Source organism: Macaca mulatta, chromosome 1, assembly GCF_049350105.2.
Source record: "Macaca mulatta isolate MMU2019108-1 chromosome 1, T2T-MMU8v2.0, whole genome shotgun sequence".
NCBI classification, from domain to species: domain Eukaryota; kingdom Metazoa; phylum Chordata; class Mammalia; order Primates; family Cercopithecidae; genus Macaca; species Macaca mulatta.
In genome coordinates, this window is record NC_133406.1 from 218,346,471 (window position 1) to 218,372,878 (window position 26,408).

General features: G+C 52.0%; 2 protein-coding genes across 9 annotated transcripts; both read right to left on the reverse strand.

Moving 5' to 3' along the window:
• Positions 1-5,741: 5,741 nt before the first annotated feature.
• C1QB (complement C1q B chain) lies at positions 5,742-13,674 on the reverse strand. 2 transcript variants are annotated; one of them, XM_077970709.1, is made up of 4 exons: positions 13,631-13,674; positions 12,786-12,939; positions 7,635-7,838; positions 5,742-6,466 (listed from the first exon to the last, which is right to left on the reverse strand). In XM_077970709.1, the coding sequence occupies exons 3-4, from the start codon at positions 7,819-7,821 to the stop codon at positions 5,892-5,894; spliced, it is 762 nt and encodes a 253-aa protein (XP_077826835.1). In that variant the 5' UTR covers positions 7,822-7,838; positions 12,786-12,939; positions 13,631-13,674; the 3' UTR covers positions 5,742-5,891. The 2 variants fall into 2 exon arrangements, with proteins under 2 accessions (XP_077826835.1, XP_014985910.2); XM_015130424.3 differs by lacking the exon at positions 12,786-12,939.
• A 5,451-nt stretch (positions 13,675-19,125) lies between these two features.
• On the reverse strand, positions 19,126-23,573 carry C1QC (complement C1q C chain). 7 transcript variants are annotated; one of them, XM_015130170.3, is made up of 3 exons: positions 23,492-23,573; positions 23,014-23,207; positions 19,126-20,011 (listed from the first exon to the last, which is right to left on the reverse strand). In XM_015130170.3, exons 2-3 carry the CDS (start codon positions 23,192-23,194, stop codon positions 19,455-19,457), a joined length of 738 nt encoding a protein of 245 aa, XP_014985656.2. In that variant the 5' UTR covers positions 23,195-23,207; positions 23,492-23,573; the 3' UTR covers positions 19,126-19,454.
• Between the last annotated feature and the right edge of the window lie 2,835 nt (positions 23,574-26,408).

The following is a 26,408-nucleotide window of genomic DNA, read 5'->3' on the forward strand; positions in this document are numbered from 1 at the left end:
AGGTCTGATTATTGCTCCCATGTGAAGAAACTGTGACCCAGAGAGGTTAAGTAATTAGCTTGAGAACACACAGCTTGTAAGTGGTAGAGGTGAGATTTGAACCCAGCCTCTCAGAGCCCCCTGGGCTTTTCTTCTTCACTGCATTTCTCATCTTGTGTAGGTGCTGACAGACAAAAAGTCTTCTTCCCATTTTCTCTCCCCATATAGCCACCAGATTCCTGGGGGAAGAAGCTGCATCTACTGCTATTCAAGCTTTCATGTTCATTAGCCCAGCCCCTGGCTGGAGGTGGAGGGCCACCTTGAAATCAATGCAGCGTATTTGAGAGAAGTGCAGATTTCCAGGCCCCTCCAGATCTTGTCTAATCTGATGGAATCAGAACCATCAGCACCTCTGGGATGGTGACTGCATGCTAGCAAGTTTCCAGGGGATCTCATTGCCCAATAAAATTGGAGACCCAGTGCCTCCGATTGCACAGAATTGCAATGCTCATTTTACTGTAAAAGGCAGTGAGACCCAGAGAGTTTTTCTGCCAACGTCCCAAGGTTGGGATCTGGCAGACGAACTTACAGGAAGGAGCACTGGCTTGGGAGTCAGGCAGTGCTGGGCTCAACTTCCTGCTCCTCTTTTCCAAGGTTAGAGCCATATTTGGGTCTAGAGCAGGTTGGCAAACTATAACCCACAGGCTAAATCCGGCCCACAGCCTGTTGTGTGCAGCCTGCTAGCTAAGAACGGTTTTTACATTTTTAAATGGTTGAAAAAAAACAAAAGGAAAATATTTTGTGACACGTGAATATTATGTAAAATTCAAATTTTACTGTTCATAAAGATTTATTGGAACGTAGCCATGCTCACTTATTTATATATTGCTCATGGCTGTTTTCATGTTACAAAAAGAGGGCTGAGTACTTGCAATAGACGCCATATGGCCTGCAAGGCCTAAAATATTTCCTGGTTGCTTACAGAAAAAGGAGGCAACCCCTGGTCTAGAGCAGTGATTCTCAAGCTTGGCTGCATCAAAATTACCTGGGCAGGTGACTGCTGGGCTCCTCCCTCCAATTTTCTGATTCAGCCAGACTGAGATGGGGCCAGAGAATTTGCATTTCTGACAAGTTTCCAGACAATGCTGATGCTGGACCACTTTGAGGACACCAGTTTAGAAGGAACCTGCGTCTTCAAAGCTGACCTCAGCACCACCCTGGAAGTTCATAGCCCACCCGGAGAGTGGGAAGGCCTGGGGGAGAAAAGAGCAGGGAGGGAGGAGTTTCCACGGTCCTGCGTAACCACCCATTCCTTTTCCAGGCAGTCCTTGTCTTGGTGTCTGCTCCCCTCTGGTGGCAGCAAGCCTGGAACAGGCCTGGCATGTTCAGCCTTGACAGCCCATCCCTCCATTTGGAAACACATTTCAAAGCCTTCAATGGTGCATATCCTTTCACCCGGGGAGTCCACTTCTAGGGGTTTAATCCAAGAAAAGAATCAAGGATCCATGCCAGGACATCACAGGTGCATTGTTTATTTGTATGGGGGTTAAACAGGAGACCAGGGCAGTCACTTGACGGAAGCCACACAGCTAGTAAGAAACCCAGGCAGGGTTTGAACTCAGGTCTAAGTCAAGAGCCAGTGCCCTCAACTGCCACCTGCACCACCCTTTGGGGATCCTCCTGTCTGCAGTGATAGAGCAGCAGCTCCAGAACTTGCTGGGCGTTGAACCTGATTCTGTTACTTAACTGATTGCAGAATTCTGGGAAAGTCATTGAACCCTCTGCCTCCGTGTTCTCATCTGTAAAAGGGAAACATGATTGTAAAGGTTACACAGGTTAACCTGAAGTACATAGAGCCGTGCATGGTGTGAGCTGTGGTTACCACTGCTTATTAAGCCCCCACCTTCCTGCTTCTTTGCCCTTTCTGCTCCTTTCCTCTCTTAACTGACTCAAAGCATTGTGTGTCACGGGGAGGGGCGTGTTTGTCAGGATCAACAGCAGGTGAAGAAGCCAAGACTCAGCACTATAGTCAGAAGGTGACATATTTAACAGGGCCTGCCAACGCTGTTCTGAGAACTGCCTCCACCCATTGGGCTCCCTGTACCTCAGTTTCCATATCTGTGAAATGGGCATAGCAATAGTACCTGCCCACGGCGGATTAAACGAGGTAAGACTTATAAAGAACAAAGCCTGAAACAAAGGAGGGGTTGCCTATAGTCTGGCCACAGTGCACAGGCCTTCAACACATGAATTAAATAGACCTGGATCGAAATCCCAGATCCTCTGCGTGACATGGGCAAATAACATCTCTCCCTGAGTCTCAATATTCTTATCTACAGAATGGGAGCAATATAATGAGGGCAGTGGTTCTCAACAGGTTGTCTCCAAAACAGAAGCAACAATCCGGGCGAGGTGGTTCATGCCTGTAATCTCAGCACTCTGGGAGACCGAGGCAGGAGGAATACTTGAGCCCAGGAGTTTGAGACCAGCTTGGGCAATATGGCAAGACTCCATCTCTATTAAAAACAAACAAACAAACAAATCCAGAAGCAACAGCGCCCTATGGGAACTGTTAGAAAATGCAAATTCTAGTAAGCCCTTCTTGTGACTGTGATGCTTGCTGAAGTTTGAGAAGTACCGGATTAGAATTATCTACTCCTCAGCTGATTGGGCTAGGAGTATCCTGATTCTAAACAGGGGCAATTGCATCTCCTCTCCTGGGAACTGGGGAGTGGAGATGTTAGACTGTGTGTCACTTCCATGAAAGACGGGCTAACTTGGGGGTCCAGAAGTCATTTGGGGGCATCCACTTGCCTTCACAGTTGAGAGGGCAGTTCTGTAGTAAGAGATGCAGAGAATAGAGATCTCAGAGCAAGATTACAGTCCGGGTCTGGGGGCACCCAGGTCTCAACCCTGTGTCCACTGATACTGAGCAACCGCCTGCTCCTGGGTTCTGCTGATTACTCCCTTTTTTCTCCTAAGTTGGTTTGAAGGGATTTCTGTCACTCGCAAGTAAAAGGGCTCTGGCGTGTTGAGGGATGGGGGTCAGGATCAAGGGGGTGCATGAGGGTCAAGGGTCATAAGCTTGAGGAGAACCACTTCCCTTCCTTTCCGTGCCCAACTGCTAGTCCAGGCAGAAGATTTGAGTCCCACTCCCTCTGAGAAGGGGACCAAGGGGAAAAGGAAGGTGTCTGGGCAGTGATAAAATGGATGAGCTACCAGGACTCATCTCAGATCACCTCTGGGTTCCCACACTGTTCTTGGTCCAGGTTCTTGTAATGAAACCTCACCCATCTCTCCAGAGAGCTGTAGGGGCAACCCTATCCCGACCGGTTGGAAAAGAGCCACGATAAAGGTGAAGGCTGAGCGCAGTGGCTCACATCCATAATCCCAGCACCTTGGGAGGCTGAGGCGGGTAGATTGCTCGAGCCCAGGAGTTCGAGGCCAACCTGGGCAAGATGGCGAAACCCCATCTCTACAAAAAAAAAAAATGCAAAAATTAGCTGGGTGTGGTGGTGCACACCTGTAGTTCTAGCTACTTGAGAGGCTGAAGTGGGAGGATTGCTTGGGCTGTGGAGATCGAGGCTGCAGTGAGCCATGATCACGCCACTGCACTGCATCCTGGGCAATAGAGCAAGACCCTGTCTCAAAAATAAATATAAATAAATAAATGTGAAGAGTCGAGATGCATGCACGTCTGTGTAGAGCAAGGGCTCTTGGATTGTGATGGCCATGGCTAGACACACAGTCAGAGCCTGGATTTCTGGCAGGTTTGGAAGCTCCTGGGAGGGCCCAACAAGGGCACTGTTGTGAGTGTCCTGACTGGGGGGTCTGGTGGAGGACAGGGGGCAGGGTCAGCATTTACAGGTCAGGGGTCAGAGGAGGGTTGGTCCTGCAAAAGAGCCAGGCGGCCTGACGGCAGCTCCTGAGACAAGCAGGCAGGAGCATGGAGCTCTGACTTCTCAGACAAGCCTGGCTCTGCCTGGGTCTGTGCAGCAGGATGGGGTGCTCTGCGCATGCTCAACACCAGCAGCCAGCTCTGCCTCTGGGTGCAGTGTAGTCTAGCATGGATGGACCCAACTGCAGAGGTTGGAGAATGTGAACTCCTGAGGTCAGATGGGTTCAGGTGAGAGGTCATGGGGCTGCAGAGGGGAGTTGCTGCAGAAGGGGTTTCAACAGATGTGGGTGGCAAGGAGGTGATGAGCTTTGAGGCAAACAGAAGCAGGCTCCAAAACTGGCTGTGTAGCTGTCAGCTGTGTGACCCTGGGCAAATTGCTTGTCCTCTCTGAGTTTTATATTTTTTGTCATGTAGCCACATGAGGATGATACTGTGTTCCTCCTAGGGGTTGTGGTTGGGGATTAAATGAGCTGATGTGCACAAAACACTAGATACACAGTAATTCAACTGTGGTGTGACCATTACTATCGTAACTATTAGTATTAGAGTCAAAGGCCAGGCAGTTTGCACTGAAAGGGTTGAGCAGTAGAAAGAAGGGCCGGCTCCCGGAAAAAAGATTCTAGGTCTCGGTTGGACAGCCTGGGGTTAGGGCAGGTCATCAAGGCCAGGCCCCAGGTCCAGGAGATAGAGCAGAAGCTGCACCCAATGAATGGAGTCCTGAGAGACGGGCCAGCCAAATAGGAGGCTGGATTGGTGACACAGGTGGGAATATCTTAAATCCCTCCCATCTCAGGTCAGGATTGGTTGAGGGTCTTGATGGTGGGGCTAGTAGGAGAGGCTGAGGAGAGCAGGTGCAGAGCTGGGCGGGACTCTGGAGTCCTAGTCCTGTGGTCTCAGTCAATCAGGCAGTGAATCTTTACTGAGTGGCTGCTGTCTATCATGGGCTCTGTGCTGGCTCAGAGATGAGCAGGGTGTGGAGCTACAGCCTAGCTGGGGAGACAGGGTGAGGAGCCAGATGCTGGCTGTGCATGCTCCTGGGTTAGAGGAGGCCATAAGAGTGAGCGTGCAAGAGCTAGGGTGTTCCTGCTTCAGGGAGGAGGTGTGGCTTGAATGAGGATGGGTAGATGGGCAGATTGGAAGGCTTCTAGGCAGGGGAACAGGGCGAGGAAAAGCACTGAGGGGGGCTTGTTTAGAAGACAGAAAGGCCCAGTAGAGTGAGGCTGGAAGGCCAGGTTCATGGGCTGGGACTGTATCTGGTGGGCAGTGGGGAGCCACTGAAGGTTTTTGAGCAGGGGAGTGACATTTGCTCTAACTGGATGACTGAGCTTGTGCTAGGCTGGGAAGACACTGGGAGGAAGGGCATGTGGGGAGAATAAAAAGGGAAAGGTTCCTACTCCAAGGTCAGTTAAAGCCTTGGAGGAGGACCTCTTGATCGTTGGTGGGGGTAAGGGGAAGGGACAAGCACAGAGCCCCTCTAGGGGCTGGCCTAGACATGTTGCCTTTAAAAAAGGTCTCAGGCCATCAGTGGGCAGGCCTGCCCTTGAATCCCAGCCCTGCTGTGAGGTTGTGGACAATCCCTTCATCCCTTCTGATCCTCAGTTTGCTCTTCTGTAAGCTGGGCATGATGCGCCGTCTCCCCCAGGAGGAGTGTGAGGATTAATGAGAGAATCAGGAAAAGGTATAGGCTACTGCTGGGAGCATAGTTGGTGTTGGATCCCCGCCTCCCACTGTGTGGCTGGCACAGAGCAGCACACGGACAGAGACTTCATTCATTCATGGTTCATTCATTCATGTAACCAACACTTCTGAGCATGGCATTTCTGGTGTGCCAGGTGCTTGGACACAGAGTTGAATTACACCACTGTCCCTTGGCCTTGAAGAGTTTATTTACTCATTCACTCAGCAACATTCACCAAGCCCCACTGTGTGCATTGGCTGGGCAAGGGGTAGTGTTGGGGGTAGAGTGAGCGTTGCTGGAAGGGGGAGCCAGGGTGGGTGTGAAGCAGCCCACAGGTCAGGCCTCCACATCTGGAAAGAGCAGGAATCCGGAGAAGATGCTGTTGGCACCCTCCATGCCCAGTAGTGAGTTCTTGTCAGTGGCCTGCAGGAAGACGTTCTCCCCCTGCTCCAGCTTGAGGACCATGCCGCCGGTGGTGACCTGGAAGGTGTTGTAGGCGTAGTCGCAGAAGGTGACCACCTTCTGTGGGCGCTCCCGGCCACGCATGAGCTTCACACACAGGTTCCCTCGAGAGCTGGCGTGGTAGGTGAAGTAGTAGAGGCCAGGCACCCTGCAGGTGAACTTGCCACTGCGGGGCTCGTAGTTGTTGTTCATGTTGGTGATCACGTGGTCGAAGCGGATGGTCTGGTCCCGGCGCAGGGGGGTGTTGATGGTTCTTGTGGCAGAGAAGGCGATTTTCTGGGTGGCCTTGTAGTCTCCCGATTCACCTTTGGGGCCTGGGGCTCCAGGGGCTCCTGGGCCGCCTTTAGGGCCCATGGGGCCCTTGGGGCCGACTTTTCCTGGATTCCCAGGAATCCCTGGGTCTCCCTTCTCTCCGAACTCACCATGGTCTCCAGCCAGCCCTGGAAGCCCTGGAAAAGCAGAGACCAAAGAAATGAGATCATTGAGACCAAAAGGAGGCCTGTGCTGGGACGTTGGGCAGGACCCCGCCTCTCTCTCAGCCTCAGCCTCCCATCTGTAAAACAAAGGAGGCAGTGTCAGACAGGGGCTCTGGGTCTCCCTCCAGCCCAGCTTCCTGAGCCTATGATATGCTTGACTTTCATGGGAGCTGCTGCCCGTGGGGAAGAGAACGGCTCCTTGCTAAGGAAGGTGCTAGGCCGGCCCTCCTCCTCAGCTTGTGTGGGGGTCCTTGTTCAGGCTAGAGCAGGGATAATGAGTGCTGTCCCCCTCTATCCCTCACCCCTGGCAGACATCCCTAACCAACCATGACTTTCACTCTTGCTGCTCCTGGAAATGGACTTTAGACTCCTTCTCACTCCACCCCCAAGCAGCCACTACCCCTTGGTTTGGCACAACACAAGATAAAACCGATTTTCCTGTAGGGTGGCAGAGAATAGGGCCTGAGAAGATGGGATCTGGGGACAGAGAGATGTGCTTCGTGTGTCACATCTGCCATTAGTAGTGGTGTCACCTTGACTGAGTCACATTTCCTGAGGCTCAGCCTCCTCACCTGTCAAATGGGGATGAAGGTATTTTGTGGGATTGTGAGGATTACATGAGATTAAGTGAGGAGAGTGACTGGCACAGAGGGTTGCTCTATAACCATAAGTTAAATGAATGAATAAGCCAAATTTTACAGAGGGGTTTTCACAGTGGGGAGTCTCATCTGAACCCCATGACAACCCCACAAAAGTATCATTGCCCCCATCTTACAGGTGAGGAAGTAGCAATTCAGAGAGGAGAAGTCACTTGCCCAGGAGGTAAGTTTAAACACAGAACTCTGTGGCCACAGCGGCACTCTCTCTCCACCTGAATTTAATGCAAGAGACCTGTGGTCTGGTCTTAGCCTCAACATTTACTGGGCTACCTTGAGTAAGTCAGTAGCCTTTCTAAATGCTTGCTTTCCTGTCTGTAAAATGGGAATCGGAATTCCCTCCTTACAAAGTTACTGCAAGGGTTAAGTAAGCTGTTGGATTTGCCAGTGCTTCTGCAGTCTCAAAGGCAGGCAACTGTGACTTGGGAGGCAGAAGACGGGAAACTTGGTCAGTATTACCAATGTGCCTCTAAATCCCATGGTACCTTTCTCTCCTTTTATCCCTGGGGTCCCAGGTTGGCCATCGGAGCCAGGTGTCCCAGGGATACCCGGAGTGCCAGGGATGGCTGGGGGCCCGGTGCAGCTGCCCTGGGCCCAGGAGACATCAAGCAGACCCAGGAGCAGGAGCAACATCAGTATTGGGATGCTGCCCCACAGGATCTTCATCATCATACTGTGCCAGATGTCTCCTGTGGAGGAGAACACAATGTGAGAGGCTACCACCATGGTGATCCTATCATCCATCCTTCTATCCATCCATCCATCCATCCATCCATCCATCCATCCATCCATCCATCTCTCTATCCCTCCATCCCTGCATCCATTCATCCATCCATCTATCCCTCTGCCCATCCCTGCATCCACCCATCCATCATCCATCCATCCATCCATCCATCCATCCATCCATCTCTCTATCCCTCCATCCCTGCATCCATCTGTCCATTCATCCATCCAACCACCCATCCGTCCCTCCCTCCATCCCGCTGTCCATCCATCCATCCCTCCATCCTTCCATCCCTGCATCCCTCTGTCCATCCATCCATCCATCCTTCTGCCCCTGCATCCCTCCATCCCTCTGTCCATCTATCCATCTATTCATTCATCCATCCATCCCTCTATTCCTCCATCTGTCCCTCCATCCATCCATTCCTCCATCCACATGTTCACTGATTGTCCCCTATCTACCAGACCCTGTGAAGGTGGTGGGGATTCAGTGAAGAACAAGACAGATACGGTCCCTGCCCTCATGGTCTTGTGCCCCTAGTGGGGACAGATACAAACAGGTAGATATAAACAGGTCAGCATACAAGTAAATAGAAATAGCGATAGACTGTGATTGGTGCTCTGAAAGAAAGGGAAGGATGCTAGGAGGCGGAGTAACTGGGCTGGAGGTGATGGATTTTGTGAGGAAAGTCCTCCCACCAGGAAAGTCTTCTCCAAGGGGAAGCCACTCTTGGAACTGATGGTTAGGCTGAGACCTGAAGGTCCAGAAAAGTGGGGGCAAGAATGTTCCAGGAGGACAGAAAAGTATGGAGATGGCCCAGAAGTAGGACAGAGGTTGGGATGTTGAGGATCATCAGGAGGCCAGTATGGCAGAGGGGAGCGAGGGTTCAAGTGACAGGAAGCAAGACTGGAGAGGCAACTAGGCTACTGTGAGTTTGAGGGTTTTATTCCCCCAAAGCTCTTATTCAGTAGAGCTTCTGAATTCAGGGTATGATGCTGCTTATGGAGAGGCCACCTTGCATGCTTAGAGCATCCCTGCATCTACTGTGATTCCTACACCAAACAGGACACTGAGGCTCAGGGAGGCCAAGTCACTTGCTCAAAGTCATACAGGAAGGAATGAAGCCGATGTCCCTGCCAGCATACCAGGCTGTTTCTGCTGGTGGAATATTCTCAGAGCTGTGACTCTGGCAAGAGGGCAGTGATAGCTCCTTTTTAATCCCAAAGAACTAGGAAGAAGCTGGTGGGCTGTCTCAAACAGGTCAGCATGGCCTGTGTTCCATGCCGTTAAATCTCAGGACAGAGTGGCCTTAAAGTTCATCTAGTTTAACCCTTAGCCTATATATTTTTAATTGAGGCAACATTCCTACAACATAAAATTAACCAGTTTAAAGCAAGCATTTTAGTAGTGTTGAATATATTCACAGTCTTGTGTAATCCTCACTTCCACCTAGTTCCAAGACTTTTCATCACCCCAAAATAAAACTCTATGCCCGTTAAGCAGTTTCTTCTCAATCCTCTTTCCCCCAGGCCCTGACAACCACGAATCTGCTTTCTGTCCCTATGGATTTACCTATTCCTATTATTTCATATAAATGGAATTATACAACATGTGACCTTTTGTGTCTGACTTATTTCATTTAGTGTAATGTTTTCAAGGTTCATCCATGTTGTGGCATGTATCAGTACTTCATTCCTTTTTATAGCTGAATAATACTCCATTGTGTGGATACATGTGATATTGCAAAGTATATATTTGGTCTTCTACCTCTTTCCTGGCAGAGAACTCCTAAAATCCGTAAAATTTCCAAAGTGATGTCCTTCTGTATGCTAATGATTGATTGATGGCTGGCAGGCCCTAGGTAGCTTCAGGATGGGGCTGGTCACCAGGAAGACCAAGGCAGGCTTAGAGGGTCTGCTCTCAGCCCCACCCCCCAACCTCTGGGGAGGGGAGTGGGGCTGAAGGTTAAGTTGATTACCAATGGTCAGTGGTTTGATCAATCATGCCTACATAATAAAGCCTCCATAAAAATCCCAAAGAACTAGGTTTAGAGAACTTCCAAATAGCTGAACATGAGGAGGTTCCTTGGGGGCGGCGTGCCCAGGGACCTGGGCATGACAGTGGCACGCCCCTTCCCTCATACCTCACCCTGGGCATCTCCTCATCTGCATCCTTTATAGCATTCTTTATGATAAACTGCTAACCGTGTTTCCCTGAGTTCTGTGGGGCACTCTAGCAAAGAAACCAAACCCAAGGAGGGGGTTGTGAGAACCCCAACTTGAAGCTGATTGGTCAGAAGTTCTGGGAGCCTGGACTTGCAACTGGTGTCTGAGGGGGAGCAGTCTTGTGGGACTGAGCTCTCAGCCTGTGGGGACTGATGCTATTTCTAGACAGTATCAGAACCGAGCAGAAAGACAGCCAGCAGATTTGATTGCTTGCTGGTGTATGGGGAGAAACCCCCCACACTTGGTCTCAGAAGTCTTCTGGGTTGACTGTCATGGTGTGAGAGCAGAGGAAAATACAGTCTGTGTCTTTCCACTTACCGACTAGACTACAATTTGGTTTTTGGATTTTTGGTTTTTTTTGAGTTGGGGTCTCACTGTGTTGACCAGGCTGGTCTCGAACTCTGGAACTCAAGCGATCCTCCTGCCTCAGCCTCCTGAGTAGCTGGGATTACAGGCATGCACCATCTCGCTTGACTATTTGTTTATCCACTCATCATTGGTGGACATTTGGGAAGTTTCCACCTTTTGGCTACTGTGAAGAGTGCTGCTATGAACATTTGTGAACCAGGACTTGAGTATCTGTTTGTAATTCTTTGGAGTTTATAACTAGAAGAGGAATTACCGCTTATGGCAATTCCATGTTTACGTTCCTGAGGACCCGTCAGCCTATTCTTAAGTTTCCTCAATGACACCTCTGCCAAGGTCCCCGTGTGGTGCCTCATCACACTCCCCTGCTGCACACACGTTGTGTTCACTCAGTCCTAAGAATTAATCACAACTGTAGCTGCACATCACATTATTTCCTTGGAAGAGTCAAGCTGAACTTTCTCAGCAGAGTGTGAGGAAATGACCTCTCTGCCAAGGGCTCTTCCATCCACGGTTTGCACCATTTCAGTGATGGGCAGCTCGTTACCTCTTGAGGCAGCCCATTCCACCTTTGCCCAGATCCAAATATTTTTCATCATTCAAGGCTTGGGTCAAAGCCTTCTTCCTCTGGGAAACCTTTCCTCAGAGGCTGAACTGTATCCTTTCTTAAAATGGGGGAGCAAAGTGGTCTCTGCCCACCTCCCAGAGCGGCCAAAGGGACCCAGGCGAGACCCCGGATGGGAAAGAGTCACAAAGCCCTGAGCCGCAAGCTCTCATTGGGACTTGTGGCTGCTACTGCTGCTGCTGTTCTCTGATCCTCACAACACCCTGGGGAAGTGGGTTGTGGTGAATTTCCCATCTTGCAGATGAAGAAACTGAGGATCAGAACTCAGAAAACAACCTACCCCAAATCACCCAGCAAACCATTTAACAGTAGGGTTGTGGCCAAACCCCTGCCCTCTCTGCCTCATGCTGGCTGTACCAACCTCAGAGTCTGGCATGTGGAGGGCCCCCTGGGACCAGAAAAAGCCAGCTGATATTTGGCTCCTATGCTCGGCAAATCAGCCTCAGCCCCTCAGCCAGGTCCTGATCAATTTCTTGCTCAAAGCCCTGAGTTATGGCGGACTCTGTGCACCAAGGAAAGGAAGCTGTAAAGATGAGCATGGCCAGGGTCTGCTGGTGACAGCTTTAGGTTCTGTCAGGCTCTATGCTCTGAAGAGAGGGTGGCTCAGGGGCATGGTCCTGCTTGTCCCCGAACAAGCATCAGCTCTCACTCTTGCTCTTCTAAAGGTTTTACAATTTGATAACTTTAATAAGTTGGGTATTTATGGGCCAGGCTGTGAGCCAGCTGGTTTACATGCCATTATCTCATGTAATTTGATGCTCAGCCCCTGAGAATGCACTCTTGCTTTCTCATTTTACAGATAAGGAAACGGGATCAGAGAGGGCAAGCACCTTGATAAAAGTCACACAGCTCCTGTGTGGCTGGGAGTCAAACCCACATCCACTGGATCTTAAAACTCAATGTTATGTTAAGAGGTCACTGTACCTGGTGGTTAAAACATAAACTTTGAGGCCAGACAGCCTGATAAAAGGACTAACGCATGGGGCACGCTAAGAGTAGTGGTAGGCACACGGTCAGTATTCGGTGAAAGTGGCTTTTTACCACCACGATGCTTGCGGCTCTTGTTAGGCAGCACACATTCACCTGGTGGTGGGAGCCTAGAGTGTCATAAGGAAAGCAACACTCAGCATTCACGTAAGGTCTCTACTGCTTCTTAGCTAAGGGACTTGGGAAATCACTCCTCTCTGGTCACAGTTTACCCTCCTATAAAGTGGGGATAATGCTACTCTATCCCTCATAGGGTATGTGAGAGGACATGAGTTACAGCTTCCGACAGATCCTGGCATGTTGGAAATGCTTAATGAATATTAGCTATTTTATTATTATCACTGTCATCCAAGAATTCCTGAGTGGTTGAACAAAAGGGAAGATGGTTGGAGAAGTAAAAAAAGACAATCCCTTTGAGAGACTGGGCTTAGAGGGAGGGGCTCTGTCAGTTGGAGGCAGCCAGGGGTGGAGAGCTGTGACCAGCTGGTGGGGGGAAGGGTGGAGAGCAGGGTACTGACGGGACTTGGGCTTCTTGGGGAAGCCAGGGGCAGGGGAAGTGGGAAAGTGCTGGTTCTAGTCCATTTCAAATGCCACCGAGTTTCAGGCTTGGGTTAGGGCTTACAACTCACCTGGTTTAACTGCCTCCTGCCTGTGCCAGCCCATGATCATTACCAGCCTGGTTTCTCCTGTCTTCCCCCCAGGCTCTGACCTTTCCATCTCCTTCGGTCCCCGCAGTCCCTTTCCCCAACGTGGAGTCAGGCCCACTTGACTTTAAAGCCCCATCTGCTACCGGCTGCATAACCTCAGGCAAGTGCCTTAACCTCTCTGAGTCTCTTGGCAACGCTGATTTCAACCTGACAGGGCTGCCGGAAGGATGACAGGAGAAGGCGCTTAGAAGAAATAAGGTGCCCCCGCCCCGTGCAGTGCCACATCCCACTCCCCCACTGCACAAACATTGCGCTCACTCAGTACTAGCTGAGAACTCATCGTAACTCTACGTGCACGTCCCCTTATTTATTTGTAAGAGTCAAGCTGAGTTTTCTCGGCAGAGTATAAGGAGATAAGCAAGGTGTTGGGGAAATGTTGGGCTGGGCAGGAGCGACTGGGTTCTAATCCCACTCCTGCCTCCGGTTTACTGATACATTTTGAGCCAGGGCATGCACTAAGCTTTTGCAAGCTTGATCTCCTATAGGGCACAGCAGCCCTGAGAGGTTCTGTTCTCCACAGAGGGGCGGGCTGACAGAGGTTAGGTGACTTGCCCAAGATGACCAACGCATAAGATGCAGAGCCAGTCTCTGTGATGCCAAAGCCCTTATGTGCCAGGCTCCCACTTTAGACGGCCTGCCCATCCGCTGGGCCCTGGGTAGCAGCAGACTCCCCAGCTCACCCCAGAGAGCTGGATCCCATAGGTCTGGGATTGGGCCCAGTGACCTGCACTGTTAAACAGCCCAGCTGGCTCCAAGGCAGGCAACGCAAAGCTCACACTTACGGAATCACCACTTTCCGCCATATTGGCCCTGCCAGCCTCCCCCAGGTGCCAAGCCCCGTCCTCACCTGGGAAGCCGGCGTCCTGTGATGCCGCTGGGCTGAGCAGCAGTGGGACCAGGAGCCGGGAGCCTGCTGCCCTCGGTCCGAAGCGGAAGTTCCCTTCCCCAGATGAGGGAAGGGCTTTCCCCTGACGGTCCCCTCCCACGGCCCAGCAGGCTGGCCCCTTTCCCATCCCCCCACTGTCCCCCCACCCTGCTGCCCTCAGGCAGTTTCAGGTCCCATTTCTGCAACCCACCGGATTTACTGTAAATGAGATGGGTGGGTGGCAAGTTTGGCTTTGCCGACTCAGCATCTGTGGGGAGAACACGCCGTCCTGGGGGAACGTCCGAAGCTCACCCTCCCAGGCTCTCTGACCTCGTGATCTTCTTCTTCACTGGGCAGGGGTGTTCCTCAGTGACCATCATGTGGCTGGCCCGGTGCCTGAGCGCTGGCTTAGAATCAGAGACTTTGATTCCCATCTCGGCTCTGCCACTTGCCAGCTTACGTGTTCTCAGTCAAGGGAGCCCCAAGGGAGCCCCAATTTTCTCTGCTATAGGATGGGACCATAATCATATCTGCTCTACAGATACAGATCTCACAGGCTGCTGGGAGGATAATGGAGGAAATGATGGGGAAGGAACTGTCCGGGGGTAAACTGTAAAGGGCTGTGCACATGTTCATTGTTAATATCACTTCATGTCCCAGGCTTCCCCTTTCTGGGCTCATCTCTTCTGCTTCCTTCCCATTCTGTGCCCCTGCTCTTTCCCTGTTCTCAGAAAATAATCTCATAATGAATTTTATTTTATTTTATTATTTTTTTTTAATTAATTTTTTTTTTTTGAGACGGAGTCTCACGCTCTTGCCCAGGCTGGAGTGCAGTGGCGCGATCTCGGCTCACTGCAAGCTCCGCCTCCCGGGTTCAAGCCATTCTCCTGCCTCAGCCTCCTGAGTAGCTGGGACTACAGGCGCCCGCCACCGCGCCCGGCTAATTTTTTGTATTTTTAGTAGAGACGGGGTTTCACTGTGGTCTCGATCTCCTGACCTTGTGATCCGCCCGCCTCGGCCTCCCAAAGTGCTGGGATTACAGGCTTGAGCCACCGCGCCCGGCCTCATAATGAATTTTAAATGTGTTCATTATTTATTGATACCCCTCCCTCTGCTTCCAGCAGGGCTTGAAGCTGATGACAATAATAGGCCCAGGCAGGAGCCTGTCGCTTCTTCTCAATCCTGGAGTCACACCAAGTTAGGGCCGGAGAGGGGCTGAGGTCACTCGGCTCATCCTCCTCATTTTATATACGGGGAAACTGAGGCTCAGAAGGGAGAGCCATCATTTAATGAATATTTAGTGTTCGCCTCCATGTGCTAGGCACTGAAGAGAGAGCGCTTAGCAAATCAGCCATGGTCCCTGTCCCCATGGGGCTTCCCTTCTACGGGGGGGAGACCGGTATTAAACATGGAATGACATGAGGCTTCATTGCTTCTGTGATAAATGTCACAGAAAGAGTGACTGCTGGGGCCGACACCTCATGGAAGTGGCAGATACAGGCCTGGAAGCCGCATCCCTGGCACTAGGTTATCAGTCTCTCCCTGTGGCTGCCTCTCAGACGCCATGATGACCAGCAAGCACCAGGAGCTGGAGGGCCCTCTTGACAACTGTGCTTGGAGACGGAAATTCACTGGGCTTGTGGGTGTGGCTTGGTGGAAATTAAGTGTTAACTGCGGTGGGTGAACAGGAGGGAAAGGTAAGTTTGACAAAACCAAAAGGTCTCTGAGCTCAGTCAACTATAGTCCCAAAAGGACCCAGGCTAGGGTGAAGAGAAGAAGCAGCTTCTCCACAAAGGGAGAAACGAGTTTAGTAGGTTGCAAGTTGAGGAGTTCTGAGCATTCCCAAAGCCGAGTGGCCCTGGGCCTCTAATTCTCTCTCTCTCTTTTTTTTTTTTTCCTTGAGATGGAGTCTCAGTCTGTTGCTCAGACTGGAGTGCAGTGGTGTGATCTCGGCTCACTGGAGCCCCTGCCTCCCGAATTCAAGCAATTCTCCTGCCTCAGCCTCCCAAGTAGCTGGGACTACAGGTGCATGCCACCACGCGCAGCTAATTTTTGTATTTTTTAAAGTAGAGACAGGGTTTCACCATGTTGGTCAGGCTGGTCTCAAACTCCTGACCTCAAGTGATCTGCCTGCCTCGGCCTCCCAAAGTGTTGAGATTATAGGCCTGAGCCACTGTGCCCGGCCTCTGGGCGTCTAATTCTTAGGTGGCTAATGGCAATGGGAAAAGATGGATGTGAATTTCGGGTAGAAGCAGTGAGGCTAAGAACAGGAAGCAGCAGAGGTGGGTTAGGAGCATGGACTTGGGCAGTTTGAATCCCAGCTCTGTGTCTTGCTAACTATGTGGCCTCAGGAATGTTTGCTGGCCTCGGTTTCCTCGTGTAGAAATGGGAGGCATGAACGCCTATCTCCTGGGGCTGTTTTGGGGGCCAGCGAGGTCACCCTGCCATGTCCAGGGCCAGCTGAGTGCCCAGCCCTTGGTGGGCACCCACTGCAAACGTGGGAACGGTATTACTTATATGAAGAGAAGATGGAATTCTTGGAACCCAGGAGCAAAGAAGCCAGGCCTGGATTAAGAGGAGGCCTGGACTTGGGGATCAGGAGCTGAGGGGCCCACTGATGGGAGTCAGCTGGTCTCTGTACCCACAAAATTTTGGACTTGCCTCTCTGATTGAGAGTGGAAAATCCCTGATCTCTGCAAAGACTAGAAAAAGAAACCTATACCCCTCACCTGCCTGTGGTTGGAAAGGGGTTCCTTGCAGCTTGGGGTGTCTTGTCCTGGCTCCTGCCCCATGTCCACCCCTCCTTGCCTGCCCCACTGAAAACTCTCCCCCGCCTCCTCTTGGCAAAGCAGACAAGCTGGCATTTTCAAAGGCTTGCCTCCCCTGACGAAGAGAGAACAACAAGGAAACAATTATGGAAAATAAAAATGGCACAAAAATTGTCATTTCCAAAGTACAGGTTTCTGATCTGACACTGTGACCTACATAAACGGTGTATTGATTTTTTAAACAAAAGAGAAATGAGAAGAAAGATGTATCACTTACGGCTTCGCCCGGCGGATGGCTCAGAGGTTGGTGGAGGAGAACAGTGGATGCCGTGGCCGTGGCCTTTACGCCATCCCCGCCAGGGGCACTGGACTCAGTGAACCGCCCGGGTTCCTCCGTGCCTGCCTGCTGCTCTCCCTCTGTGTATTTCTGTATGTGTATGTGTGTGTATATGTGTGCATGTATATGTGTGTATGTATGTGTGTATGCATCTGTGTGTATATCTGTGTGTACATGTGCATGAGTGTCTATGTGTGTATGTGTGTCTCTGTGTGTGTCTGTGAATGTGTGTGGATGTGTGGATGTCTATGTGTGGATGTCTATGTGTGTGTGTCAGTGTGTGTGCATGTATATGCATGTGTGTATGTATGTGCATGTATATGCGTATATGTGTATGTGTGTTTCTGTGTGTATGCATATATCTATGTGTTGCGTGGATAGTGTATGCATGTATATGTGTGTGTATGTGTATATATGTGTATGTGTGTGTGTATGTGTATACATGTATGTATGTGTATATCTGTGTATATAGGTGTATTTTTATATGTGTATATGTGTGGATGTCTGTGCATGTGTCTGTGTATATATGTGTATAAATATGTGTATGTGTATGCATATATGTGTGTATGTCTGTGCATGTGCCTATATATGTGTGTATGTATGTACATATGTGTGTATGTTTGCATATGTATGTAATGTGTGTGTGTATATATGTGTTTGTGTGTATGTGTTTGTATGCATATATGTGTATGTATGTATGTGTTTGTATGGTTTGTGTGTATGCATATGTGTGTATGTCTGTACATGTGTCTTTATATGCATGTGTATATATGCATATATGTGTGTGTGCATGTGTGTGTGTGTCTTTCTCTCCCTCCTTCCCATCTTACACACTTTTCATGCTCCTGTCATGTGCCAGGTGTGTATGGAAGGGGCCATCCCCCATGATTCTTACAGTCTAGAGGGGAGGCAGACCTGTAAGTGACTAAGTGCACAAAAGCCAGTTGGTTGGCTGTGTGCATCAGATTCCCCTGCAAACCGCCAACTCATTTACAGCCTGGTCTTCCCCAGACCTTTATAACACAGCCCGGAGTTGAGAAATCTGGTTTTGCTTGTTTTATTTTGTTTTAAGTAAGTCTTTAGGTTAATTTTATTCGCCACCTGATTTGGGAACCTGGGCTCTAAGGAGTCATGAATTTGTGCCCAAAATTGTGGAGGGCACTGTGGGGACCCAAGGGGTAAATCGGAGAAGGCTTCATGGAGGAGGTGATGTTTGTGTTGACTCCTGACAGTTGAGTGAATATTATCCAGGTGGATGGATGATTTGCAGGAGTGGGAGGGACTTCATGGGCAAAGGCAGGGAGTTGTGACACAGCCCCTTTCCCAAACAGAGGAGCCAAAGTGAATGGAGGTGGTTGTAGAACTCAGCTTGAGCCACTGCTCTTCACAGCCCATGCCTCAGTTGGCTGGTGCTTCCATGACTCCGTGGGGCTTTGTGGAACCAAGTTGTGATCACAGCCAGGACAGGCCAGGTTCTCCCAGGCTAGAGTGAGCCTCGAGTCTGACTGGGTGCTGAGAATTGGACCAGGAGTCTGCATAGGAAAGTTAGACTTTTGATCTTTTTGTACCTGAAACATCAAATTGTGGGCTTCCATCATCCTCCAAGAAGGACCATGGTGGCTGGGTCCAACCACCAACAACCTCACAGTCCAAACTTGATGGCTGGTGGGCAGCAGTGGCTTGAGATCTCCCGGGAGTCCCAGAGTCTGTGAGTTATTTGGGGTAATTCAAACATCTGGGGGGCCAATTCTCTCTCTCTCTCTCTCCCCCCCATGCCCATCTCAGAGCATGATTATGAATATTAAATGAGTTAATATGTGTAAAGTGCTTAGAGTAATGACTGGCATATACTAGGTGCTCAGTAAATGTTAGTTATTATGATTTTATTCGTTCATTCATTTACTCTGCTTTTAGTTGTTCACTTACCCACTTATGCATTCATTCATTCACACCAATTTCTTATTCATTCAGCACAAATTCATTGCACACATCTTGTCTTTGTCTGTACTGGGCTTACCCAAGCCCAGTTCCCTCCCATGGTAAATGCTCCTGAAGTTTAGCACAGGCCCGGGAAGTCAAACTGATTCCCATTTACCTGTGACCTTGGATACCTTTAATAATGGCAGTGCCTCTCCCACCAAAAAAAAAGTGAGAGTGGATGACCCCTTGGGGACCTCTGGCAGCGTGTAACCACACTTAGAACATCTCTCTCCCACCAGGCCAAATGGCGCTGAGTCCCAACACTGGCAGCCAAGCTTTCCTGAGCACCAACCAGATACCTTGAGCCCAGAGCCCATGGACCGCTATGGCTGATGCAAAGTCGAAGATCTGAAGTTCAAAGAATCAGCAATGAGGAATCTGGGCCAGGCATATGTATTGATTTCATGATTTATTTATATATCTCCCCACCCCTTCCAATACTTGAAAACAAAACAAAACAAAAAAGAATGGCAGTACCAGAAGGCATTGGTTACGTGTCACAGGAACCACACAAGCAGTGACTCCTAAAGAAGTTCAGAGGAAGGAGAGAACCCACGTGGTGGGGTGGAGTGGGTTGGGGGTGGGTGAGCCAGGGTGGGCTCCCTGGAGGAGGAGTCCATCCGGCAGGGAGAATGGTCTAGGCAAGGATGCAGACTGGCCGGTAAGGTGGGTCCATGCAGGAAGCTGAGGGAGGTGGATGGCTCGAGCCCCTCTGCCCGCCCTAGTCGGGGAAGAGCAGGAAGCCGGAGAAGACGCTGTCGGAGCCCTGGATGCCCACCATGTCGTAGTAGTCATTGACACCCAGCCACACCTCCTCGCCCACCTGCAACCTCAGCAGCACACCGCCCGAGTTGACCTGATTGGCTTGGGACGTGTGGCCACAGAAAGTGACCACCTTGACGCCGCCGCGGTACAGCAGCACGCACAGGTTGGCTGTATGCGACGCGTGGTAGACAAAGTAGTAGAGGCCGGGGACTTTGCAGGTGAACTTGCCAGTGCTAGTGTCATAATCTCCCTGCGGGTTGGTGAGGACCGCATTGAATCTGATCAGGCTGTTGGGTGTAGGGGGCTGGTGGGTCTGCCGAGCGACCGTGAACACTGACTGGTACTTCTGCTTGTATCTGCCCTCCTCGCCTGGCTCTCCAGGGATGCCCATGGGGCCGGGCACCCCTGGCATCCCAGGGGGTCCCATGGGGCCATTTTTCCCAGGATGGCCAGGTGTGCCGGGTTCTCCCTTCTGCCCTTTGGGTCCTCGGGTCCCGGGAATGGCTGGGATTCCTGGAGATGGAGAAGGCAGAGAGAAAGGGTAGGGTGGGGGACAGGGAGGAGGGACCCTGAGGGTGTCTTCCAGGGAACACAGCGCTGGCGTTTGGTCTCTAGAATCTCATTCCCATAGATGGGCTGTCTCCCTAGGAGCCGGGTGCAGGGAGTCAGGCTTTGGCTGGAGGGAGAGAGAGAGTCTGGTTCAAGTCCTGCTTCTCCACCAACCCGCCCTCTGACCTTGTCTAAGGCACTTCCCTGTCTCTTGGCCTCAGTTTCCACATTTGTGATGGAGCAAGTAGGGAGCTCAGAGCTGGGCGGGATCTCAGATGCCATGAACGTCAGCCCACGGACAGATGGCATGTGGCCACACGTATCTTGCTGGGCCTGCACAATGTTTTTTACAATTTTTAATTGGAGCCCAACATGTACAAATTCAGAACTCATTTGAAATTGAAATTCTCAGAGCTCCTTGACAAAAAATCAGAAGGTTGGTCAGAGGCAGCTTAAGTTTCAGCTTCTGTCCACTCGCATCAGCCCCTTCAAGACCTTTTGCCTGATTTTGTATTTCTAATTTTTTTCAACTTTTTTATTTTGAAATAATTATAGAGACAAAGAAAGTTGGAAAAAAAAAAAAAAAAACAAAAGAACAGGGACTCTTCACCCAGTTTTCCCCAATGCCACAACTTGCATAACTAAAGTATAATGTCAAAACCAGGAAGTTGACAGAGCTTATCTAGACCTCACCAGTTTTATATACACTTTGTGTGTGTGTGTGGTTCCAATATAATTTTGTCACGTGTAAATTTTTGTGACCACTCTCACCTCTGCAATCAAGCGTATCTGTCAGTTTGTATTATTTTTCACAAAGAGGACTCTCAACATTTTATAAGCTTCAGAGTCCCACAAAACCTATATCCACTCCTGAGATGGACTCCCCAGGTTAGCACATGGGAACCCCTGGATGGAGCCAAATTGAAGCCGCCCCACTACAGGGCCTGCTCTCTCCAGCTCACCCCAGCCCCATTCAGCCCACGTCAGCCCCCATGACAGCTGGCCTGGTTCAATTTCCCTCATGTTACCGATGAGGAAGCCGAGTCAGAGACTTGCCCAAGGCCATGCAGCCAGTTTGAGGTGCAGTCAGGTCTCTAACTCAAGTGTAGAGAATCCCAGGGTCTCACTCTGTTCCAGCCCCGATGATCTGAGCCTCTGTGAGATTCTTTTCCCCTTATCTAAATCATACCCATCTTTAAAGGTCTGACTCCAGTTTCCTCTTCCAGGAAGCCCTCCTTGACCACCCCCATCAGCCCTCATGTTTCCTTCCCTCCTCTGACTTCCATCGGGCTGGGAGTCTGTGCAGACCCATTTATGACAGATCCTCTATGACTTATGAACTTGTTAGGCCTCAGCATTGGGGTCAGGACCCAGCCGACCTGGCCTTCCCACCTGTGACCCTGGGAGGGTGACCTCCCTCCCTGAGCCTGTGTTTGCTCAGTTGAGATACAGGCCTAATAGAAGAGGGAGTCCCTGAAAGGGTGGAGTGGGAGAAGGCACAGTGCCAGGCACACCGCAGGAGGCGTGCCCTGGAGTGTCTGGTCCTCATGATGGCTCCAGGGATGCTGAGCAGAGCAGCGTCTCATCCTTCGTGATGTCTTCAAACCACCAATTGAGAGGAGGCCAGGAAACAGCAATAGAGAGGGGGCTTGAGAGGCAGCCGAGGGCAGTGGTGGAGAATGTGGACTTGGGAGCTGGACGGGATCCCACTGTGTGACTTTGGACAAGTTGCTCAATCTCTCTGAACCCCAGCTTTGACATTTGCAAAATGAGGGTCAATCACTTCTTCAAGGGATTGTGGCCTCGGTTTTATCATTCCTAAAACTGAGACCACACCTGGGACTTGGGGGCTCAATCATTGGTGGCCATCAGCTACCCTGGGCAGGGAGATGGCCAGAGGCAGCTGTGAAGTACAAGCTCCTGGAAAATGGCAGACCTGGAGACCTCATTGAGCTCACCCTAAGCTCACCCTAAATTGGAGAATTCCTTCTGGAAAGTTGGTGTTATTCCATCTATCCAGGAGGGAAGATGATGGTGGGACCACTCCGAAGGACATTCCTCTCAGCTGGCCTCCCTCCCTTCCACCGTGTCTGTCACCCCATCACCTCTGCTCGGTGTCACTCCAGGCCAGCTCCAGGCATGCCCAGCATCCCAGACGTGCCCAGCTCACTCACAGACAAGGCACTCACACTCCCCAGGGCTCCAGCCCCAGCCCCAGCCCCAGTCACCCATTCATAGCCTCAGCCCCCTTCTCTTATGCCAAGGATTGACTGTGGACCTCCAACAGAGGTTTCTCTGGCTGCAATTCCGACCTCTCGCTCCCCACCCCTCCAACTCTCCAGAATCCTAAGGAGGGAGGTGAGCACAGATCTCTGATAAAACCAATGATACAATAGCCTACACCTGTATAGACCTCCCCGGTGCTCAGGGCTGTTTTATATTTAAGTTAACTTAATCCTCACAGCAACCCTGTGAAGCAGGTGCTACCATCTCCTCGTTTTACAGATGAGGAAACTGAGGCACTGCGAGGTTAAGTAACTTGTGCGGGTTCACATAGACGGAATCAGTGGGGCTGGGATTTGAACCCTGGCATTGGATATGTTCACTGTGTGGGCCCCAGCTTCCCCAGGTGCCCATGTTGCAGGGCAAGAAAACTTTCCCTGCACCGTGTCCTGTGAGCCTCCTGGCCACCTTTGGGGCAGGCACTTAATCCCTCCCTATAATTGGGTGAGGAGGAGGAGGAGCACGGAGGTGCGCCGGGCCCAAGGTCACCTCTGGGGAGGCCTGAAGCCTGGGCTCTGAGGATAGAGGAGCCAGACCCACCGTGAGAGTCCGACTCTGCCCTGGGGCAGACGTAGCAGCAAGGGAATGCACTTCCTGCTGTCCCCTGCCCCCTGGTCAGCCCTAGACAGACACTCTGATCCCTGCCCCAGACCCAAACCCCTAAACCAGGCCAGCAGACTCACCTGGCTCCCCCTTAGGCCCTGGAAGTCCATCGTGCCCATCCTTCCCTGGTGCCCCGGGCAGGCCGGGCATCCCTGGGATCCCGTAGCAGCCTGTGTTGGCTTGGCCCCTGAGGGGCAGCAGCAGCAGGAGCAGCAGCAGCTTCAGCCCAAGGTGGGGCAGGGAGCTGGGCCCCACGTCCATCCCGGAGAAGGAACTGGGAGGGAGAGAGCTGAGCTGTCCCCGCCAGCCCCTCACTTGCCCCCAACCCTCTCATTCCCCAGGACCCGTCCTCCTCAACCCTCAGGAGCTCGCTTTCCTGCCTCCCCCAGGAGCCTCACCATGGATGGATGGTGGGGCCTCTTCTTCAGCCCAGGCCCCGGGGCCCAGGCTTCCTTCCCCTCACACACCAAGTTGCCCCTGGCACCACGTTTCAGGAAGGTGGCAGAAGGTGGGGGAAATGGCCATCTGCCCATACCTGGGCAGGGGTCCGGGCCTCACCTGTGGGTGAGCGGTTTCTGGCCTGGTCACAGAGATGTCCTCAGATCTGCTTCCCCTCTCCCAGACAAGAGGACACGGTGTCAGAGTGGTCAGAGCAAGGATTGCCCAAAGCAGGGCTGGGTCCCCTCCCCTTCTCGTGCCCTCCCCCAATCCCACATCCCCTTTCCCAGAATTTTCCCTGACTTGACACTTTCTTTTGGGTGCTGAGCCAGACTGACCACAGCAATACCCCTGCCCACATCCCCTACCGGCAGTCAGTGTCCGAAATGAGGAACTGTCCCCTGCCCCAGCATCTGGCTGAGGGCGTGTGTGTGTGTGTGTGTGTGTGTGTGTGTAAACACAAGCCCCCAGGGCACAGACGTCCCCTAGCGTCAGGTTCATCCCATCTAATGACCAATGTTAGCATTTGCTGTGCCTGAGACTCAGTTTTCCCAGAATCCCTAGGAGGAAGTTATTATCCCCCTTTACAGATGAGGAAACTGAGGCTCAGGAGGACATACACCATTGCCCAAAGTCACACACTCAGTGGTCTCTTGGGGCCCAAAGCCTTGCTCTGACCCCTCTGCTCAGCTGCCTCCAGAAACAAGCCTCACATGCACTTGTCAAGTTGCAAGCCTTGTTCTAGAAACTTCCATGTGCCCCATCCCAGTGGCCACACTTGGAGGTGGACCCCCAGGATGGATGCTTTGGCGGCAGGCAGCTGTTATGGTGCATGGGCTGCCCCAGCGACAGAGTCAGGGCCCTGGCTTCTCCTTCCAGCCCTGTCACTCCATTGACCAGATGCCTTCAGCAGATCACAGGTCCCTCTGGCCTCCCTTCTGTCTACTGGGGGGGCCTTGGCTTTCAGTATTGGTGCCCCTTCCATTGCTGGGGGCTCCTGGTCTTCCCTGATGGTTCCATCTTCCCTGCTAGCACCACCCTCCTCGCCTGCTTCCTGGGCATGCCCTGCCTCTGGGCTTGGAGCCCACCATGGCTGGTGAGGGGCTCCCCATCAGGACCAGGCCAGCAGAGCTGAGAGGCCCTCTCCCCTCTCCCTCTTCTCCTCACGTGAGATTCTAGGGATGAAGGGGCTGTCAGGCAGTAGCAGGGCTTCAGCCTCTACCCCATACCTGCCACCTGTGTCCATTGGTTCCCCCTCTGTAACATGGGGGCTTCTGACAGCTCCAGGCCAGTGGCTGGGATTCGGTGCACAACACACGTGCGATGCCTTGTCCCGTGCCAGGCATGGGCAGGTGTTCAGAGCTCTGCCCCTGCCTCGCTGAGGAACCCTCAGGGTCTCAGTCTCCCTTTCTGCGTCTCCACCCTGTGCTGTGGGGCTGCAGAGAGTGTGGGGTGAGTTAAGGGACACGAACGCACTTGGCCTTAGGAGTCCCTGGCGGGTGGAAGCCTGGGATGAGAATAAATGATGGACACATGCATTAAGGGGCTGGGGGCCACCCAGCCTGACGGCACTGGGCGCCTGTCTTCCCTCTTCACCTCCTCTGTGCCTGGGTCTGGCTTGTCCAGCAGGTGGCAGCCTCGGCCCACACTCAGCCCTCCCGTGCCCCGCCCACTTGGCCCTGCTCTGGGCTGCTCCAGTTCATTCCCCTCCTGGAGGGGCCAGAGATTTTGCATTGGTGTAGTGGGTGGATGGTGGGGTATGGGTAGGATTTAGGATAAGGGGGTGGTCGGGCACTCCCTGCACGTCCCGTTTATCTACTGCCGCTGATGGGGACTCCACCCCTGGCATTTTCTTTGCATGCCCTAACCCTGTGGGGTCAGGCAGCCGTGGTTCAGCCCCAGGGCCCTTCCCCTTTCTGGCTGTGTGTCCTTGGGTAGATGTCCGCTGTCTCTGAGCCTCAGTGTCCACATCGATTTTGCTGGGATTAAATACATCAGTGGCCGTGGAATGCCCAGCACATAGGTGCCTGAAGACCCGTCTCTTTTCCTGGCGCTGGTTAAACAGTGTGTGTTCTGAGTGGGCGAGGCGGGGGGAGAGCAGGGCCGAGCTGACTCCGGACGGGAGCTGAGGGGCTACCCTGAGGCTGTGGATGGAGGGTTCGCCCTCTCCCTGGGCCCTCCTCACTTCTTCCCGACCCCCAAAGGCTGTTGGCAGAGCAGGGACAGTCCGAGGAGAAGGTCTTGTATTTTAGAGGTGGATACTCAGGTTGTGCACTCGAGGACCGCGAGGCCATTTGTGTGTCAAGTGGTGGATGGGAGGGACAGCCCTGTATTTCTGAGGCTGGCCCTGTGAGAGTTTGAGCGTGTGTGTAGGGAGGTCCGTGTGGGAAAGAACGCAGGCATTCTGAGGCTCATGCACGCTGGAGTGAGGAGGATGTGTGTGCCTGGGTGTCAGGAGTGTGTCTGGGACACCTGCGGAAGACAGACAGAACATGCGATAGTTCATGGATGTTACTTGTATGTCTGAGGCAGGGGCTGTGTGCTATGATGGCTCGTGCCTCCCTGAGTGTGTCTGTGGGTGTGAAGGCGTAACTGGTGTGTGTGTGTGTGTGTGTGTATGTGTGTGTGCAGCACAAAGATAAACCCAGCTTCCTTTGAGAAACTGCGTAGGGCATTGGACATTTTCAGATCTGAACTCCTGGCCTCCTTATTTCTCCCGCGTTCGAGGGACAGGATGGGATTTGCTGCTTTGTAGTAGCTTCCAGAGAGACAAGTAGGGGCCTGGAATGCACTGTGAGCATTCAAGACTCTCCCAGCCCCCAGCCCGGGCGGAATGTCCAGCAGGCAGCAGAGGCAGCAGCCCCAGTCTCCACACCTGCCGGGTGGAAGCCCAGGGCTGGACTTAGGAAACCTAGCTTCAGGAAGCACTGCTGAGCGCCCTTGGGCCAATTGCTTCCCCTCTCTGATTCCTGCCCCTGCCTTCCCAATACAGGGTTGGAAAAGCACCTGTGTGATGCGTCAAGTGCTTCATAGAAGC